This window comes from Eumetopias jubatus, unplaced genomic scaffold (assembly GCF_037043125.1).
Source record: "Eumetopias jubatus isolate StellerSeaLion01/CBP00866 unplaced genomic scaffold, mEumJub1_p1.0 scaffold_5, whole genome shotgun sequence".
NCBI lineage: Eukaryota > Metazoa > Chordata > Mammalia > Carnivora > Otariidae > Eumetopias > Eumetopias jubatus.
This window is the reverse complement of record NW_028274811.1, coordinates 41,478,148-41,497,181: the sequence shown is the minus strand read 5'-3', so window position 1 is coordinate 41,497,181 and position 19,034 is coordinate 41,478,148. Positions and strand designations below refer to the sequence as shown.

At 41.5% G+C, this 19,034-nt stretch overlaps 1 protein-coding gene across 9 annotated transcripts in view; it reads left to right on the top strand.

The window, feature by feature from the left end:
* Positions 1 to 18,151, top strand: part of ANKRD55 (ankyrin repeat domain 55) — a 491,618-nt gene extending 473,467 nt beyond the window's left edge. For all 9 annotated transcript variants that reach the window (XM_028119121.2, XM_028119119.2, XM_028119118.2 and 6 more), the window contains 4 exons: positions 4,044 to 4,211; positions 7,140 to 7,801; positions 15,499 to 15,591; positions 17,783 to 18,151. In XM_028119121.2, the coding sequence (XP_027974922.1) occupies positions 4,044 to 4,211; positions 7,140 to 7,801; positions 15,499 to 15,591; positions 17,783 to 17,904 (1,045 nt within the window). In that variant the 3' untranslated portion in view covers positions 17,905 to 18,151. The remainder of the gene's footprint in view (positions 1 to 4,043; positions 4,212 to 7,139; positions 7,802 to 15,498; positions 15,592 to 17,782) is intronic.
* The last annotated feature ends 883 nt before the right edge of the window (positions 18,152 to 19,034 follow it).

The following is a 19,034-nucleotide window of genomic DNA, read 5'->3' as shown; positions in this document are numbered from 1 at the left end:
AACATGGTGAAGGGGTTATCCTATATGAGTATCTCCTCACTGCCAGTGAGGTTTACCCATGTGCTGGGGACAATAACAACTGCTCTATTTTAGTCAGGGCAGGAAAAATCATTGTTATGGAGAGAAATGCTGTGACTGTACGGTACTGTCAGATTTTCCACCTTTGGCTAAACGTTCTCAGAAGGCTTTCTGTAGGTCAACTTCCTGCTATATGTTCTTTTTTATTCTTAACAGTAAGTCTTATTTTTTTTTCTTCATTCCTGGATTATGTCATAAAGTCAACAAGTTCTTGTTATCCAGACAAGATCATGATAGAGGTTTTGTATTCAGAACCAGATAGGACTTTATCAAGCTTCCCCTCCCATCATTAAAAATATATTGGCAGAGAAAAGGAAGCCAGATCCAGAAAGGGGAAGAGACTTATCTCAGAGGTAGTTAGCATTTAGAGGAAGACTTGGACCCTCGTCTTCCAGAGAACTTTTCATCCACATTGCTTTTCACCCCCATAATCAACTATTAGAGCTTTTCAATTACACTCTTTATCTAATCTTTCTTTTGGTTAAGCATTGACTCAATGGAAATACAAGAATAATATAACAACAAACAAGACTATTGAAAATAAGTGAGAGGCTTACACACTATGTATTTTTTTTTTACCCTCTTGCAACATTAGCCACCTATTTATCTGAACTTCAGATAAACTCCAAGAAGCACCTCCTACTCCCTGATACCTGAAATCCTTGCAACACGGGAAAAATCTTGGATTGCATCTGAGTCTCAGGAGCTGGAGATGGTTAACATGATGACTATAATTAAAATTAAAGTATAGATCATTGAAAGTAGATCTTTTCCTAAGAGCAGATGTTGATCCTGAGCAGGTAAGACAGTAGCGGGACTAAAGTTACATGAAGAGAAAAGGTGAATGATCCAAAAGGTGAAAAAAGCAACACATTTGGGGTGCCTAGGTGGCTCAGTCGTTAAGCGTCAGCCTTCCGCTCGAGTCTTAAGAAAGGAGGGCTGGAGGTGATTAACATAACAATAAAAAAATTTAAAAAAAAAAAGAAAGGAGGGCTGGAGAAAGGTTTGCCTAGTTCAGAGTACCTTTAGAACCAGCTCTGAAGAGGGTATTTACCATTCGGCATCATTACACACTTGGCAAAGAAAATCCAGTTCCGCAAGAACTCAGGAAGAGAGTAACGCCAAGGAGAGAAAAATAGTACAAAAGATAAGGTCCAAGGAGAGTTCAAGGTGAAGTAAAATCTCAAGGAGGATATAGTTCCTGCTCTCAAGCTCTGCTCCTGGGTAGCCTGCGCTGACAGATCCTGCCTTCTGTTTTGTTTCACGTTTTCTGCTTCGTGCAGCTGTGCCTTCACACTGAAACTGTGAGCTTGTCTCAGTAGTAGAATTTTTTCAAAATTTTCATAGGTGTAAGTACCTTAAGCATTTGTAGTAACTGTGATTTCCTGTCTTTTCCTTCTTCGCGGAAAGTGTTTGAAGAAAAGGAAAGAAAAATAAGGCAGTGATTAAAAAAAAAATAGAGGGGAAATGTGGGGGGCCCTAGTCCTCCTAGATATTAAAGTACTTTATAGATCTATGATATTTAAAACATGGTGTAGGGGCGCCTGGGTGGCTCAGTCAGTTAAGCGTCTGCCTTCCGCCCAGGTCATGATCTCAGGGTCCTGGGATCGAGCCCCACATTGGGCTCCCTGCTCCGCGGGAGGTCTGCTTCTCCCTCTCCCGCTCCCCCTGCTTATGTTCCCTCTCTCGCTGTCTCTCTGTCAAATAAATAAATAAAATCTTAAACAAATTAAAATTAAAATAAAACATGGTGTAAATTAGGTACTTCTGGGTCACGTGGCACAGCACACGTGACCCAGAAGTACCTTATGTAGCATAATTGTCCCAAGTTTCATCAGCCCCTGGGGTCAGACTTAATACCCAACCCATTTATCTTCAGAAAAGACAGTCTTCTCTCAAGTTCCCCTCCCTACATGTTTCTGGGAATTCTCTAGGGGATGTTTACATGTCCTATAAATCATTCCATAGCTGCTGATACCTCAATCAATGCTGCATGCTCAGAGCCATCATTTCCTGCCATTCAGAGACTACCTCCTCAGCCATCTCTAATGAATTTCTTCTCATCATGGGCTCTGCCCCTCCAACTCTGCACGTGATGGCTGAAACCAGTCTGCTGTGTTTGCAGGAAGTTTAGAGATAAGAAAGGAATTACAGTTGAGATCACTTGAAATTGGATACTACAGATGGCCCACAAAGGCTCTATGTGTATTACTTAGGAGTTGTCTATATACTCCCCTTGTTTTTCCGAAAAATATTTTGTTTCCCCACTGTTCTTCCGGACCTCTTTTTCCATGTTGGTAGTCTGAAGAATTAAAACAGTCAGTCTTCACAGTTGTTGTGAAGAAATATTTCAAGCTGCTCCAAAGTGGGTGGTCATGTGTTAGCAAACCTGACAAAATTGATGTCCAACCCTTCATCTACTGAATTTATTGGCAATATATCCTCTAAACAGGATGGCATAATCTGGCTGGTGCCTCATCCTATTTCATAATAAATATTGTCTGGAGACCTCTCTCAAGTAGGGTGGAATGAATCACATCTGCCACATATTTAAATAAGCACTGTGATTGATCACTATATTGAAAAAAAATATGGTCCTATTAAGTGATCTCAAATTGCTGCCCATAGCATAATCTGAGGTGAAGGATGCTTTGACTGACAGGAGATACAATCCACACCTCAGGGCACTGGCCACACTGGGGACAAGGCTACTCTCCAAATATTAAGGCTCATATACCTTCATAGATTGCCCCAACTGAGCCCTTCTCTGTCGAGCCCTTCAGCTGCCTCCATGTCTGAGAGACCACTTGGCTGCCCTTCTGCCCAAGGTTGAGGCCCCACCACAAAGCCGAGGGGAAGCTGTCCATGCCCTTCCTTCCTGCCTCAGGACTGAGCCTTTCCCAGGGCAATTTATAAATTACAGTATTTTCTCCCAGTCTCTTGCTTTTTTTTTCCTAAGAAAATACTGGTTTTACAATTTAATAAAGGCTTAGATACTGATGAATATATACCTACCTTCTGGCTGATGAAGGGCTTTCTAAGCATAAAGTTATGAAAGAAACGAAAGTGAAGAGATGATTAATGTTTTTTTTTTTAATTTTGTGGAAAATCACTGAAAAATTAAAAGTCAAGTAACAAATTAGAGAAAATGTTTGCAAAAAGATTGATACCTTTAATACATAAAGAGCCCACCTAAATAATAAGAAAAACTAATAATCTAACAGAAAAACAGCCAAAAGACGTTAAGAGTCATTTCAGTGAGGAGACTCAAACGACAAAAATATATTTCAAAATTTCAACCTCGCTATTAAAGAAATGCAAAAGAAAACAACCCTGAAGTATCATTCTGCCTACCAAATTGGCAGAGATTTTTGAAGGCGCCGATAACACTCAGTTTAGGAAGGAATAGGGACCCAGCTGGTAGGTGGCTAAATTGAGTCAGTGTTCTTAGAAGACAGCTTGGCCCTATGCATAAAGAGCCTGAAAATTATCCATAGCCTTTGACCCACTACTTCCTCTTCTCTTTTTTTTTAAAGATTTTATTTATTTATTTGAGAGAGAGAGAGCATGAGAGGGGGGAGGGTCCGAGGGAGAAGCAGACTCCCCGCTGAGCAGGGAGCCCAATGCGGGACTCGATCCCGGGACTCCAGGATCATGACCTGAGCTGAAGGCAGTCGCTTAACCAACTGAGCCACCCAGGCGCCCCCACTACTTCCTCTTCTAAGACATTCTCAGGAAGGCCAGAGAAGGCAGAAGGCCAGGGGATGCTTAGAACTGGAGGACAGGCTCCGACAGACACACCATCATCCTGAAGCCCCATCTAATGCTTACTACCACTTCCACAGCGTACATAGCAACGCGTGTTTCAGGCCGTGCCCAGACTTTGAACAGGACCTGTCGCCGGCTAAGCAACCTGGGCCATGTCTGTGCTCTGACCCTTGTGTTGTTCCCCTGTGGTCCTCCAGGACCCCGCTGCACTGGGCTGCAGCTGCAGGGAAGGCAGACTGTGTCCAGTCACTGCTGGAGCTGGGGATGGACAGCAACCTGCGAGACACCAAGGAGAGCACGCCCCTGGCCTACGCCCTGTACTGCGGCCATGCAGCCTGCATCCGACTCCTCTCCCAGGAGAGCAGGTGAGTGCACCAGCAGGCACTGGTTTTCTTCCTCTCAGCGATGTATAAAATCGGTTAAAATTGTTGAACTTGCTGATGTACAAAGCCAGCGCTACCTTAATATTGTCTTTGCCATTGTCTAACAGAGGGTGACATGTTCTCGACTCTGTGGAGCAAAATGATAGTCACGAGCCTGAATCCATCAGCCCTGATGCCCGCTCGACTGGCCCTTCTTTCTTTTTTCTCCCTTTCTTCTTCCCTTTATGCCATGGTCTCTTCATCTTCTTTTTTCCCTAATCAACAATTCTCAAACTTTTTGTTCTCAGGACCCTTTTGCACTTCCAAAAACTGGGAACCCCAGAGAGCTTTTGTGGACATGAGTTACACCTATCGATATTTATGGCATTAGAAATTAAAACAAATTTTAATAAACTATTTATTTAGTTATTCACGTAAAGCAGTAATAACCCCATTACATTTACATGTTGACATAAATACCATGTTTTTAGTTAAAAATAACCTATTCTCCAAAACCAAAAACAAGTTGTTATGAGAATAGCCTAGCTTCACATTGTTTTGCAGATCTCTTTGATATCTTAACAGAAGCCTGATACAGTACAGCTGAACTCCCATATCTACTCCTCTGTTCCATCTCTTGCAATACTTTGTTTTGATTGAAGTGTCTGAAAAAAATCTGGCTTTGCGTAAACATGTAGTTGGAGAAGAGAATGTTTCAGTGGTGTTGTGAGATAATTGTGGATACTTTCCTTTGATATTACACCAAAATTTGACAAGTGTTAGCTTCCTAAATGTTAGTTGCAATGTGGACTGTCGGCATATCAATGAACTTTTTATACTCTGTTGTATCAAAATCCATTAGTCTATCTTGCACTTTAAATGGGTTTTATACCCATGCATGACTTTATAACATCTTGCTCTGGTCATTTGGAAAATACTGGTTCAGTTAGTTGTGAATATCTTCCAAGTGACACATTTCATTATACAATTTTTAAAAATCACATTTGTTAATATCACCACTGATCTTATCAGAAAAGACTTTATGTATCAGGAAGCTGTCAAGCTTACAGAGTGCATACAGGTTTTTCAAAATTCTAGTTTTTGCTTGAAAACTGGACTTTTGTCATTGGCGGCAATTCCTGTCAATTGTTCACCTTGAAATGGCAGGCTTATTTTATTCATTTTTGAGAAAATTTCTGCAAATAGCCAACTCCAAATAACCATAGGTTGTCTATGAATCATAAAAATGGTGTTCTGCGAAAAAAGGAAAAGTGTCTGGGTTAGCTGGCAACTCAAACAATTACACAAGTGTTTTGCCTCAAGACAACTGTCATAATTCATTATATAGTGGAATTGCTTATGAGTACTTCCTGTTTTGTCAAAAAATGTATACTCGAAGGTTAATATTTAATAAAATTAATCACTTTTACTGGACATTAATAAGTTAAATGACAATTTTTTTAAATGTAAGTCCATTGATGCTACTGTCTTGATTTGTTCCAAGGAGCTCAATACTTTCACCCACTATCTCAATTGTACCCTTGGAGCAAAAAGCAGCACAGTGAAAAAGACATCTTGATATTATTATGAATATAGTTTTAACCTCACAGAACCCCTGAAGACTATTAGGGACCCCACCCGCAGGGTTCAGTGGACCACACTCTGAGACCCCACTGGCCTAAATCACAGTCTGTAACAGAAGGAGGAGAGATTGTAGAAGATACTAATGTAGGATTTAATTCACACCGGGGCATTCTCTACAGGTCCACTTTAGAGAATGTTAGAGATCCCCTGGGGCTCTCTCTGGTAGTATCAGGGGTCCAGAAGTTGTGTTCAATAGTTCAGAAAGCCTAGTGGAAGGTGAAAGAAGGAAGATAAAAATACATCATGGAAGTAAAGATTCAATTACACACTGTGTGACCTGTGAAGAAAAACATGAATTATATGCAGCCAAGTGGTGATGTTTTTCAAATTACAGATTACAATATCTCACTCCGAAAAGTAATGTTGCAGGCTGGCTTTTAGGACATGCACATGGGTCAGGTTTCATCATTAACTCATACCACAGAAAGCACTAAGTCAATTGTGGCCTCAAAAGAGAATAACAGAATTTTCCAAGGAACAAAAACAGAATGGTGCCTCAGGGAAACTCTCCACAGAAGAGGAGCCAGCCGGACAACTGCTGACCTTTTTTTCTTTAGAATTTGCCTGCCCATTGGGCATTGCTCACTTTGCTTCTGCTGCCACGCCCAATCCCTGGCATACACACTTCCTCTTGAGCAGCTGAAGCCCAGACAAAAGCTTCTTCCCTTGGTTTCCCTTAGTATACTTTTTTTAAAAGTATTTTTTCAATAGGAAATTCAGTAAAAACTGAAAGGGAAGCGAAGAACATCCAAATAGCATAAAACGGGCCAGCTTCCTGAAGTAGATAATGTCCGAGCTCTGCCCAGATCTGCTGGGATCTCTTTCGGAGAAAGCCCAAACCACACTTCCCCCACCTCTGCGAGCACACCCCACTCCCACTAGTTGAAGCCTCAACTCACGGTTGGCCTTCATCTCTGTGACTTAAAACTTACACTCCCACTGACTGTCTTGAGAAGTGAGGTTCAGCTGAAAGGAGATTCTCTAGAGGTAAATTTTGTGAAAGGACAGCTCCTGAGGAACTAAGAGGAATCTAAGAAATAAATGGGCCGAGAAGTGACTATGGCAAGGAAGGGAGTGACAAAGGGTGTTGCAAGTTCCTCCACGTCACCTTTGAACTTGACACAGCTTTGGGGTGTCTTTGGATGACCTCAGACAACCTTCTCAAGCAGATGGAACAGAAGGAGGTTTTTTGGGGTTTTTTTTTGTTTTTTTTTTTGTTTTTTTGGTTGGGGATTGTCTCCATTTCCTATCGTCTCATAGCATCCTTGTTATTTTATATCCCCATAGAACAGAGCCTACTCGACTCCTTCCTTCCCAGAACAGTAGACCCCAGAAGAAGGAGGGACGATTCAGCATGCTCAACCAAATCTTCTGCAAAAACAAAAAAGAAGAGCAGAGGGCCTATCACAAGGATCACAGCAGGGACCGACACAGGGGGGAGCACACCTCGGAAGTCGATGACATCATCACCACCTTCGACAGCATCCCGGAGACCAACTGCCAAGAAGAGCCTGGTGATCAGGTGGCTATGATCGACTTTAAGAAGCGGACCTCGGAGAATTCAAAGTATCTCTTGCCAGAAAAGAAGCCTCTGGCCCATAAGGGGCTTCCACCAATCAGGACGCAGAGTCTCCCACCCATCACCCTGGGCAATAACTTCCTGATGGCTTCCCAGGGGGCCACTTCCCAAGCTGGCCTGAGCTCCAGTACTCATCAGATGGCCCAGCGATCTCAGAAAAGCCGAAGTGAGCAGGACTTACTGCACAACAGAACTGGCTGCCAGACATTGCTAGATAACCCCTGGAGAGGTGATTCTAACCAGGTGTTCTGTAAGGCTTGGACTGTGTCTTCTTCTGATAAGCTGCTAGACAGATTGCTCACCAGCAGGTCTGGTCACCAGGAGGTCTTGGGGCTGCCCCATCTTCCTCACCTACACAATCCTTCATCAGGTATTGTCCTTGCTTCCTTCTCCCTCATTCTGGGCAAGCTCTCTCTATGTGAGAAATGTTTCCTACAGTTCTGGGTGAGGAACTGGCCTGACAGTAGTAGCCTAGAGGGCAGAGCCAGAACAAAATGGTGATTAGGGCCAACTTTTTTCCTTGAATCCATTGGATTCAAGATCTCCAGGCTGTGGAAGCATTCTGCTTTTCCACCCTGAGAGCAGTCATCATGTTGAAGTATGTGCCTTCTCATCTTCCCAGCAAATGTGTGGTGACTGGCAGATTCGAGAGGGAATATTAGTATTTCCGGTAGCAAAGGTTCTTAACCAGGGGTAAGTGGCAAAATCAGTTATGAGGGGTTGATTTGTTCGTGTGATGGCTTGTTTTTAAATCAGGTGTTCAATCCCTACTCCAGACCTACTGAAGCAAAATCTTGGTGAGGGAAGAGGGAAAATGGCAATGCTTTCTGTGTATCCACGTAGAAAGGAGACACATTCACACATTAATGGTTCAAGTCTCCACACATTCCAAAGGCTCACATTGCATTTCTCCCACCTGTCTCTTTCCCCAGCTACATGGCACCCCACATCAAAACTACTGATGTTATTTTTTGTTTACTCTTCCAGAGATGTTTTATACATGTGTCTGTGCACACACATATACACACACACGAAATATTTATACATAAGTACATATCCCCCTTTTAAATAAATGTATCATACTAAAGAATTTGTTTTTATACACATACAAACAATATATATGTATCTAATCACCCCTTTTAAATAAATGTATCACACTAAAACATTTATTTTTATTTTTTAAATGGTCCACAGGTGATTCTGATGCACACCAGAGAAAGGGAACCATTGTTGTAAAGCAGAGGCTACAAAACAGCTTCCCAAATTAGTTCATTACCACCATGTCTTGTCTTGTTTTCAAGTGAGTTAATTGCTAATGTTTAAAAATCATGAAGTTTTACATAAAAATCGAAAATTCTAGCTTCTCTTGAGAAATTAAAAAGTCAGGCAACACTGAACCCAAATCCCACTTGGTCATAATTGGCTGGATGTGAATAACCACAGTCCCCTTCAACACCAGTTGGACGTTCCTGTCCCCAGTTCAGCGCAAAATCCACCACACTCCCTAGTATCTCTCCGTGGAATGTCAGTTGTTTTTATCCACGGGTTTCTGTTGTTTTTCTTATAGTAGGGTCGAGAGGGAGAAAAAATGATGTATCTTGAACCCCTATTTCTGTCAAACACAGAAGAAGGAAAGACCAAGAGGAGGAACATATGTATTTGGAAATGTAAAATATTCCTTTGTATTTAATATGCAGCATGAGTCTGGCTCTCTTCCCTCATTTCTGGGTGCCTGGTGTCTGAAACATGTAAGGTAGAGTATGGCTCCCCACATACAGATTTATATGTACTGAAGCACAGGATAAATATGGATGAGCACAAGAAGGCTATTTCCCAGTATCTGAGAAAAACTCCACCCAACATTTTACTTCCTCCACAAAGCACTAAAGTATGTGGTTAGTGGCACAGGTAGTGTTTTTGCTTTGGTTCTACAGAAGATAAAGGAAGGAAAGATACTGGTCTTCATTTTTTTGGACACTTTAGTGGCCTCCAGGGCCTCAACCCAGCCTCCTTTCTGGATTTGGTCCTGTCCTGGCTAATAACCTTCTCTCTCTCTTTTTTTTTTTTTTAAAGATTTTATTTATTTATTTGAGAGAGAGAGAATGAGAGAGAGAACACATGAGAGGGGGGAGGGTCAGAGGGAGAAGCAGACTCCCCGCTGAGCAGGGAGCCCGATGCGGAACTCCATCCAGGGACTCCAGGATCATGACCTGAGCCGAAGGCAGTCGCTTAACCGACTGAGCCACCCAGGCGCCCAATACCTTCTCTTTTGAAAAGCTTTTGAAATTTGTGAAAATCCTCTTCTTTTTCTGTTCCCAGGACAGCCTTGGTCTGTCTTTTCTCTGTCAGTTATGACTGGGCTCAGCTGCCTGTAACAGAAACCAAAGTAGCAGTGGCTTCAATAACATTGGGGAATTTATTGCTGTCACGCGAAAGAACTCTGAAGTAGGCAGTTCCCAGGTGCTCCATCATCACCAAAGGTCTAGGTTCCTTCCATCTGCGTGCTCCACAGCTTCTGTTATGGCTAACTAGAGAAGGAGGAAAGGAGCACAGAGAGGGGAAAAATGGATATGCCCCCAGCTGAATCAGCTCTCAATAACTATGTCCCCCATGTCTCTCTCACATCTCATTGGCCAGAACTCTAGTCACATGGTCATGCCTATCTGCAAGGGAGGCTGGGAATTGTAGTCTTTTATCTCGGCACACGGCTGTCCCTCGAAAATTGGATTTTTGTTTCAAAGAGGGAAGAGAATAGATATTGGATCGTGAACTAGTAAATTCTGTCACTGGTGCCATCTAAAACCTTCTATATTATTGGAAATAAAAGGAAATTCAATAACTTGCTTTGAAAATTTGCTTCATTTGCCAGTGAGGTAACTTGAAAAGTCCTGGGGTTGCAGAATAGCAGAAAAGAAGCAACAAAATTCTCCAAGGGAATCTTAAATAATTAGCTGTGGCACATCAAAGCATTTATTTTTTCAAACCAATGTTTTTAAGCACTGATAATAACTAGGAGTCATTCTAGGCAACTGAGTTGTGATAAGATAAATCTCCCAAGAATCTTCAGCCTATAAATGAATTTTTAAAGATATGGATTCACTAAAATGATTGTGCAACTGACTTTTAAGCAATTTTCTTCTCATGTTTAGATAGGAGATTATATGGTCTTTATAATGGTTAGAGTCTCTGTCATTCTAATTTGTCAAGAGGCAGAATACTCCAGTGGTTAAAACATCTGGGTTTAAATTCTAGCCCTGTCACTTACTTGCTGCTACTTAATCTCTCTGGGCTTTTGTTTCTTCACCTGAAAAAAACCGGGAGGAAAGACCTAACATAGGACTGGGCGTTGCTGTTAAGATTAAGAGAGTAAAGTACTTAGAACAGTGATTTGAATATAGTATTATACACACACAGAAGTATTTGGGTTTTTGTTTTTTGTTTTAAAAAACCATGTGCCAGGCCCTATACCAAGCACTATGCTTCAGATACAAGGTAGAAATGACCTTGTTTTAAAGATAATGAAATTTAAGTAAATGTGCCAGTCAATTGCTTCGTTGCTTTCACATCTAGTCTTTTCCCTCCAGCTCTCTTCTGTCTCTCAGGGAACAACCTTCATAGACTCCCTTGAAGCTGCTTCCAGGTACTTTGGCCAAGTCCCAGGAGGCACGGCAGAAGAGGAAGACTAGGAGAATGAGGGAAAGCAGTGTAGTTGTACACAATGTCCCTCGGCTTCCTCTGGAAGCCCCAACAGCGGTTCCATCCTCTCCTTCCTGCTCCCCGCCCCCCACACACAGCTGCTCACTGGGGCTCTGGCCCCCACGATCTTCTACCTCCTCTTCCTCTCATCTCACCAGCCTAAGGGGGGGTTGCTTTTTTTTTTTTTTTTCCATATAACAGCTCATCTCTGGATTGTCCTTCTACCCTCTCTTCATTTGGCTTCTTAGCTTTTCTATCGCAGACATAACCAACAGTTTGTACGAAATTCCCTCTGTTTGAAAGACCAGGAGAGGTCTCTTTTTTCCTGGATGAGTCCTCATTGATAAAGCAAGACATGTCATCTCTCTGAGCGAGTTTCTAACTCATCCAGAGGCTGAGACCATTGTGTCTCCTGAGGCCCTTTTCAGTTATAATTCACATGGCCTAGAATAGTTAAAATGGTTTGCTCAAAGTCTTACAACTGATTAATGACATAATCAGCACTCGAACCCAGATCTCCTAAATAGCAAGTATCACCATGGCAATGTATTTCTCTCCTGAAATCTCAAAGTCCAGTTTATTAGTATATTTACCAATTTACCCACAGTGCAATTTGCTTAGAAATTACGTTGTCCTTCCCAAAACAAAAAGATTTTCCTGTCTTATGGATTTTATTTTTGTGGACATTTTTAACCCAATTTGAAATGTTGTTTTTAGAACTACTGAGGCTTCTGGACTACAGTTATGAGGGTTCACTTAAGTGGTTTAAGTTGTTTATCTAGCACATTTCAACAATGATCTCCCATATTTGATATGAAGTCTAATACGAGAAAGCAGTTGGATACTGTAAGTCATACCACTGCACCCACCACTGATTTGAACTTGGATAGTCCCTTTAGCTTTGGATTTTCTCTTTTCCTGCCCTAGCGTTTAGTAGAAATAATAGGGTCTAGCAGTGCTACTGTTTGAATTCCTGGCAGCCAATATCCTGTGCTTGCATCAGCAACTCTGAACATTTAGCTGTAATGATTATTACTTAACATTCACTGAGACCTGTCAGTGGGCTAGATGGAGAGAGATGCGGGATGAGGCACTTAACCTAATGAGGAAATTTGGAGCACATCAGCTTAATTCATTGTGAGCAGCTTTCAGAGAAAATGGAACAGAAAGCTCTGTGGTGTTTGCTACCAGCCTGGTTATTTAGAAGCCATCACACGGAAAGTAAGAAAGTACTTGCTTCCCTTCTCCTTCAAGAGAGAACTTCCTTCTCCCCAGTTTTCTAGACTATCCCAGCAGCAATGTGCTCTCCTCCCTGATCCTGTAGGATCTGATCCTGTGACCCCTCTGTTTAAACTCATCAGAGGTGCTGCGTCTTTTCCAGGACAAAGGTCAGATTCTTTAGCTGGTAGACAAAATGCTCCCAGCATGACTGGGCCTCGCTTCCCATTCTCAGTGTCTGTGCCTCACATCTCCTATCCTTTCTCCCGTCCCCTTGAACACTTCCTTGAATATCTCTCAGTTCCCTGATAACCCATACCTTTCACTCTGTGGCATCGGTGCCCATGTTATTTATACCTTCTGTCCACTGTGTGCTTCACAGATTTGTACAGTCTTTTACAGAACCAGCTCAAAAACCACCCTGTCTCGAAGTCACCCTGACATCTGTAGGAGCTGTGGCTCTTTCTTACTATGAACCATAAAAGAACAGCTCCACCTTGTTGAGCCTCCTGTGGGGCAGATAGTGAAGTGCATACTTCCCCTTTGACAGCACTTCGGGAGTTCTTAATGCCCATTCTGGAAATGAGGAAATGGAGGCCCAGAGAGTTTAGCCCACCTGCGTAAGGTTACAGAGCTAGGTAGGAAGTGACAGAGCAGACATTCAGGTGAGCTCTGTGGGATTCAAGATACCTTCACCTCTCTGGACACCTCCTTCCTATGTGATGCCCTCACACCACCACGCTTGGGCTCCAAAAGAATAAGTTAACCCGTTTTTCTTCCAACATACACTGTAATCCCCTCCTGAGCACCTTGCCTTGTCCACTTTGTGCTCTAGGCTCAGGAATACAGTGAATACACAATAGATAAGTGCTGAATTTCTTTAGTTGCTTAACTAAATTCCTTTGTTTAACTGTGAAAACCCCTCCTGCCTTTTGAATCTAGGACAGTGGTCCTTGACCCTGTCCCCAAGGGCTGGACGCTCCCCGAGATGCCTGCAGCACAGATAAAAGAGCTCTGGGCTGTGCACAGCTCCACCCTGTCCTTCAAAACTGAGCCAAATGCCAGTGCAGAATGAAGTCAAGCTCTCCCCCCACCTCCCAAATCACTGCCACGTCCCCTTTCTGCCCATCTCACATCCTGTCAAAATGGCTTTGGCTGCTAGGAAGGCAGGATGGTCTCTATGTCAGACACACCTAAGTTGGAGCCCAGGCTCTGTCACTTTCCATTATGTGACCCTGAGCACATTTGAGAACTCCTCCAAGCCAGGGTCCTCATTTGTAAAATGGGGGTGATAATGGTATCTATGTCACAAGGGAAAGTGATTGTTAAGATTCAATGAAATCATGCCTATAGCATTCAGCCCAGTCTCTGACAGTCATAAGTTCTCAGTAAACATTATCCATAATTATCATGATCTCATTTCTTGGTTTTGCAAATTTCTGCTCAAATGTTCATGGATAAATAAGGTATGACTTGATATGGGTACTTGCTGTAATTACTTACTGTTATTCTACTCAGGGATGTTTTCTTTTTAAATAGTAGCTCATGAAGTTATTTGACCTTTAGCATACAAAGGAATAAAAATATAATATCCACCAGAGAGACTGGAAATTTTGCTCAATTTTCATCAGATGGCAGTGCTCAGATGTCTGCCCTTACAATATGTCATCGGACTCCCCTATGCAGATGGACAGTGGATCTTGGCTAATGCTTTTTTTCCCCCTTATTCTAAGGAGTACTTGGCCCAAGCAGAAGAATTAAACCCATGAGCAGTCCTATAGTTGTTTTGATTCTTACAAGACTATGAGGCAAAAGATCGAATGAATACATTCTCCACTCTCCAGGAGATCATGTTAAACACTTCACAGAATAAAACTGTAATAATTACTAATGTTTCTTGAGCATTAACCTTGTAAGCTAAATGCTTTACATTTGTTCTCCTACTTAATTTTTTTTATTTATTTATTTGAGAGAGAGAGAATGAGAGATAGAGAGCACGAGAGGGAAGAGGGTCAGAGGGAGAAGCAGACTCCCGGCCGAGCAGGGAGCCCGATGTGGGACTCGATCCCGGGACTCCAGGGTCATGACCTGAGCCGAAGGCAGTCGCTTAACTGACTGAGCCACCCAGGCACCCAGTTTTCCTATTTAATTTTTATGACAAGTGATAAAGACAGATACAATTATTTTCACCATTTTGTATATCAGGAAATTGAAGTTTAGAGAGGGAGCATCTCTTGCCCAAGCTGGCAAACGAGTCTAATCCTGTCCCATTTGGTCAACTATTTAAAAGGACCTAAATAACTTGGGTATTCCTTTCTATTTTCAGATATTTAGATCGCTCTTTTATAATCAGTAGTGTGTTGATAAATATTTAACAGCTGGCTCTCCAGGAGAAAGATCCGTGCTTGCTGATTTCCATGGTGTAAATACTTCTACCTTGACCGATGCCTAGCCGCCACTGTGATGTCAACCCCCTCGCTAAAGTCCTGCAATTTTCACCATCGGTTCCCAAGAGCCAGTACACATGGCTCCAGCACAGCACTGCTTATAGCCTATAGTAGAGAATAGCCATCTCCCAGGTGACTTCACCCAGATCCCATCTTCTAGGGCAGTGATGCTCAATCCTATTGCACACTAGAATCCCTTGGGAACTGATAAAAATCTGATGCCCTATTCCAGCACCAGAGATTCTCTTTTAATTGATCTGGGGTTTGGCTAGGGCAGCAGTGTTGTGGTTTTTTTTAAAACTCCTCAGATAATTCCTATGTGCAACCAGCATTGAGAAACACTGATCTAGAAAAATATATCTCACTTATCTGTGTCATTCACCACAGATTTGATTGATATACTTTATACCCTATTTTATTTTTTCAAACTTTTAAGTTTTATAGAGTGGGTGGCCAACTGTGCTTGTTTGTAAAATTTTATTTCAATTAATTTATTCAAGTTGATTTCCCACATCTTTTTCTTTCACTGAAACAGTGACTGGCATATAATAGAAACTCAATAAAGTGTAGCTGTTATGATTTTGGTTCTTGTTAGCATCTTAAACTCGGCGATCTCTTAACAACTTCATATTCTCTTATCCATTGGATTTTACGATTCACCCTTGGTTATGTCTCAAATGATTGATACCATTCTGTTTGTCCCCAGGACAAAATTTTCAGCATTTCTCCCCAAACAGAGCCCAGATCAGGGACCTTCCTATCACTCGGAACAACCTAGCTCCCCTGCCAGACCAAAAATGTAAGTATTATGAATCTTCTTCAGCTTCCTTTGCAAGTGTTAACATGTCTAGACGCAACTAACTCTTATTTCAGTTTACTTTCATTTTTTGAGAGAACATCAGGCACCAAAACTTGTAAATTACAGGAAAATACAAGAGAAGCAGTCTTTAAAGCTTCATCCAAGTTGGTAATGCTTGTTTAGGAAAAAAAAAAAAAAGAAACTCCCTCCCTTGAGGAATTTTTGTGTTTGGATTGTAAAAACAATGACTGAAGTTTATTTAGCTATGTACTATTTAATGTGTTTAAGAGCTTTAAAAATTCTTCTCTTAAGACTGGTCTCTTGACATTGGTTTCCTTACTATAATGAACAGGTACAAATATGTGTCATTCCTGTACTCAGAAGCTATGCATCCCTAAACAGAAAGGAATAATCATGTAGATGCTGTTCATATTGCTTTTGACATTATTGATTTATTTTATAATATTTTGTACAAAAATTTCTTACAATATAAAATATTAAATATAGTCCGTTCAGCAGTGATCTTCAAGTCTGAGTGTATTTAAAGTATTACCTGGGATGCTTGTTATAAAGTAGATTTCTGGGCCCCACACCCCAGAAATTCTGAGTTTGTATATCCTCATATCTGTAGTAGGAGGCAGGTTCTATTATTATTCCTATTGTACAGATGAGAAAACTGAGTTCAGAGAGGTTACATGATTTGCCCAACATTACCTAGGTAGTAAGTAGCAGAGCCGGGAGCAAAACTGTAAGACAAAGAGTCAGCTGACTCATGCAAACAAGTAATACTGGATTCTAATTGCCTTCCTTTCCTTTTCTTTCTATCCCAGCCCCGTCATTTATAACAGGTATGCGAGCATGCACGTACTCTCTCTCTCTCTCTCTCTTTGCTGTCTCTCTCCATACCCTCGTAATTGGAGAGGTTGGATGATTTAAGAGCTGCCCTGTTTCAGACAAGTTTCTTTTTTTTTAAAAGATTTTATTTATTTATTTGAGAGAGCGAGAATGAGAGAGAGAGAGAGAGAGAGCACACATGAGAGGGGGAGGGTCAGAGGGAGAAGCAGACTCCCTGCTGAGCGGGGAGCCCGATGTGGGACTCGATCTCGGGACTCCAGGATCATGACCTGAGCCGAAGGCAGTCGCTTAACCGACTGAGCCACCCAGGCACCCTCAGACAAGTTTCTTAACCTTCAGTTTCCTCCCTTAGCCTATAAGTGCCAGCCTGATAAAGTTGTTGGGAGGATTACATGAGGTAACGTATGGAAAACACTGGCAACTGTTTGCATGGAATAAATATCCAACATGTCTTTTCTGTCCCAGGCTGTAGTTTGGAAGGGACCAGTCAAGAATTCTAGGATTCCTTAGGTAAAAACAGTGAACCGTGGGGTCTTAGTAAAACCCTATCCTTCTGCAGAGAAGGAAAGGGAGAGGTGGAGATATATGCCCAAACTCACACAAAGAGTTTGTAGCCGAAACCAAAATCTCTTCCTTAACAGATCCATTCCTCTGCTTTGACTGATTTGTGTAAAAGTGAGGGTTTGGGATGGTGTGAATTCAATCACTGGATGAAATTCAAGCCTGAAGTTGTCTTTAAGCAGAAATGACTCACAAAGATACCTAATTAACTAGTCACTTGGCCTTGAATCCTGGTAGGGCTTGGAGAAGCCAGAGAGGGGGTTTTCTTTGGCAGAGCCCAGGAGCTTTTTGCTCTTCATAATTAAATGTACAGAGAGAAGCAAAGATAAAGATCTTTGATCGACTTCAGCTCTATGAAAAAGAAATGGAAAGGTACAGAGGACTTTTCCTAAGAGAACCCTGAGAACCTTTTGAGGTTCGCATAAAAGGGTAGTACAGATGTCTTGGGGCTCATTTAGAGCGTTATGCTGACTTGGCCATCAACAGCTACTCCACCCCAGGAAAAGAGAGCTCTGCCAGGCACGCAAGGCCCAATCATGTTTTGATCAAACTTGGCCCTGTCTTGTATTTGTGCACATTTGACATCCCTGATGACTTGTGGGAAGCCTGAATGGATACAGAGACACAGCTTTATCCTGCAGCCGGGCTCTGAATGAGACAAGCTCCTTATAAATGCCTCCACTCCTTCAGAAATAACCTCGTTCTCCCACAGCCATTCCTCAGACTCCGAGAGAAGCAAATGTTGAAAGTCTCTTGTTCTATCCTTTCTCCCCAGTTCTATCTGGAGGACCTCTGCGGACCAACCGAGTGCTTCCTGCTATTCCAAGCCAACGGGGACACAACACAGCAGCCGAAGACAGTGAAAACCTGGCCAATCCCGCCACTGATGAAAATTAACTGTGGGTCCCTGGTTGTAAAAATAGAGATTATATATATTTTCAACTGTCAAAGGATGAGATTACTCTAGTTTGTGAGAACAAAGACTGATTTAGTAAATTGCGTTCTAGAAGCCATTCACAGTTTTATAACATTCCAATGATATTTCCCAAATAAGCGCTTGGAATCTTTGATTGTATATATATTTTAAGTCTGTGAGTTTCTGTGATGTCTCCATGCCAAAATAAAAAGTCACAATATGTTATCAGCAGGGAAACTTTGCTATGTTTGGTTTGCATTGTGGTGTCAGCAGATTTTTTTTTTCCCTGAATGATTTTGTTTTAAAAATGTATGCTTTGCTGAATAAAAAAACAACAGAAAAGCTGTTGTTTCCATACTTTTTCTTCACATTTATTGCAATTCTACCTTAGGTTGATGAAACTTAATTAAAATTAAAGTAGCAAATTCCTTTAATCAGAGTTTATAGCTTTTAAATGTACAGGCTTCTGTAAAATATTTTCTAATATCTTCTCATCCTGGCTGCAGCCCAAATCATTTGCCAATGTTTATGTATCTTCTTTGTTATTTGATTATTTCCACTTATTGTCATTTTTAGATATGATTGTTCTAATAGTGAGAATATCATGTGAGTTGGAAGGGTCTACATCCTGGCTTAACAGAATGAGATAGGCATTTCTCATACATTCCTCAAATACTCTATGTATTTAATCATTCTTTTTTCTGTTTGAAAATAATGGTATCTGCCTACTCAAGACATTCCCAAACTTATGACTTAGTAAAGTTTGAAAGACTACTACTAACTGTAGATCTTACTAAGATGTTTGTGTGTTGTTTGGACTGATTTAAATTTCAAGGTCTAGTCATATAAGATCATAGTCATTCCGTGTTATTTCTAAGCCTATATTTTATTCTGTAGATATCTCAAGTACAATGCTTGCCATTTTATATCAACATTATTTGTTGATTATTATTATTATTATTAACTAAATAGCAGCTCCTCTGAGGCCAAATCATAGTTCTTTGGCTTTGCTCTTCTAGAAGTGTATACAGTTCCTGGCACAAAGTAGGCAGTCAGTTGTTGTTTTTTCCAGGAAAGAAGGAAGGGAAGGAAATAGGGATGTAGAGAGGGA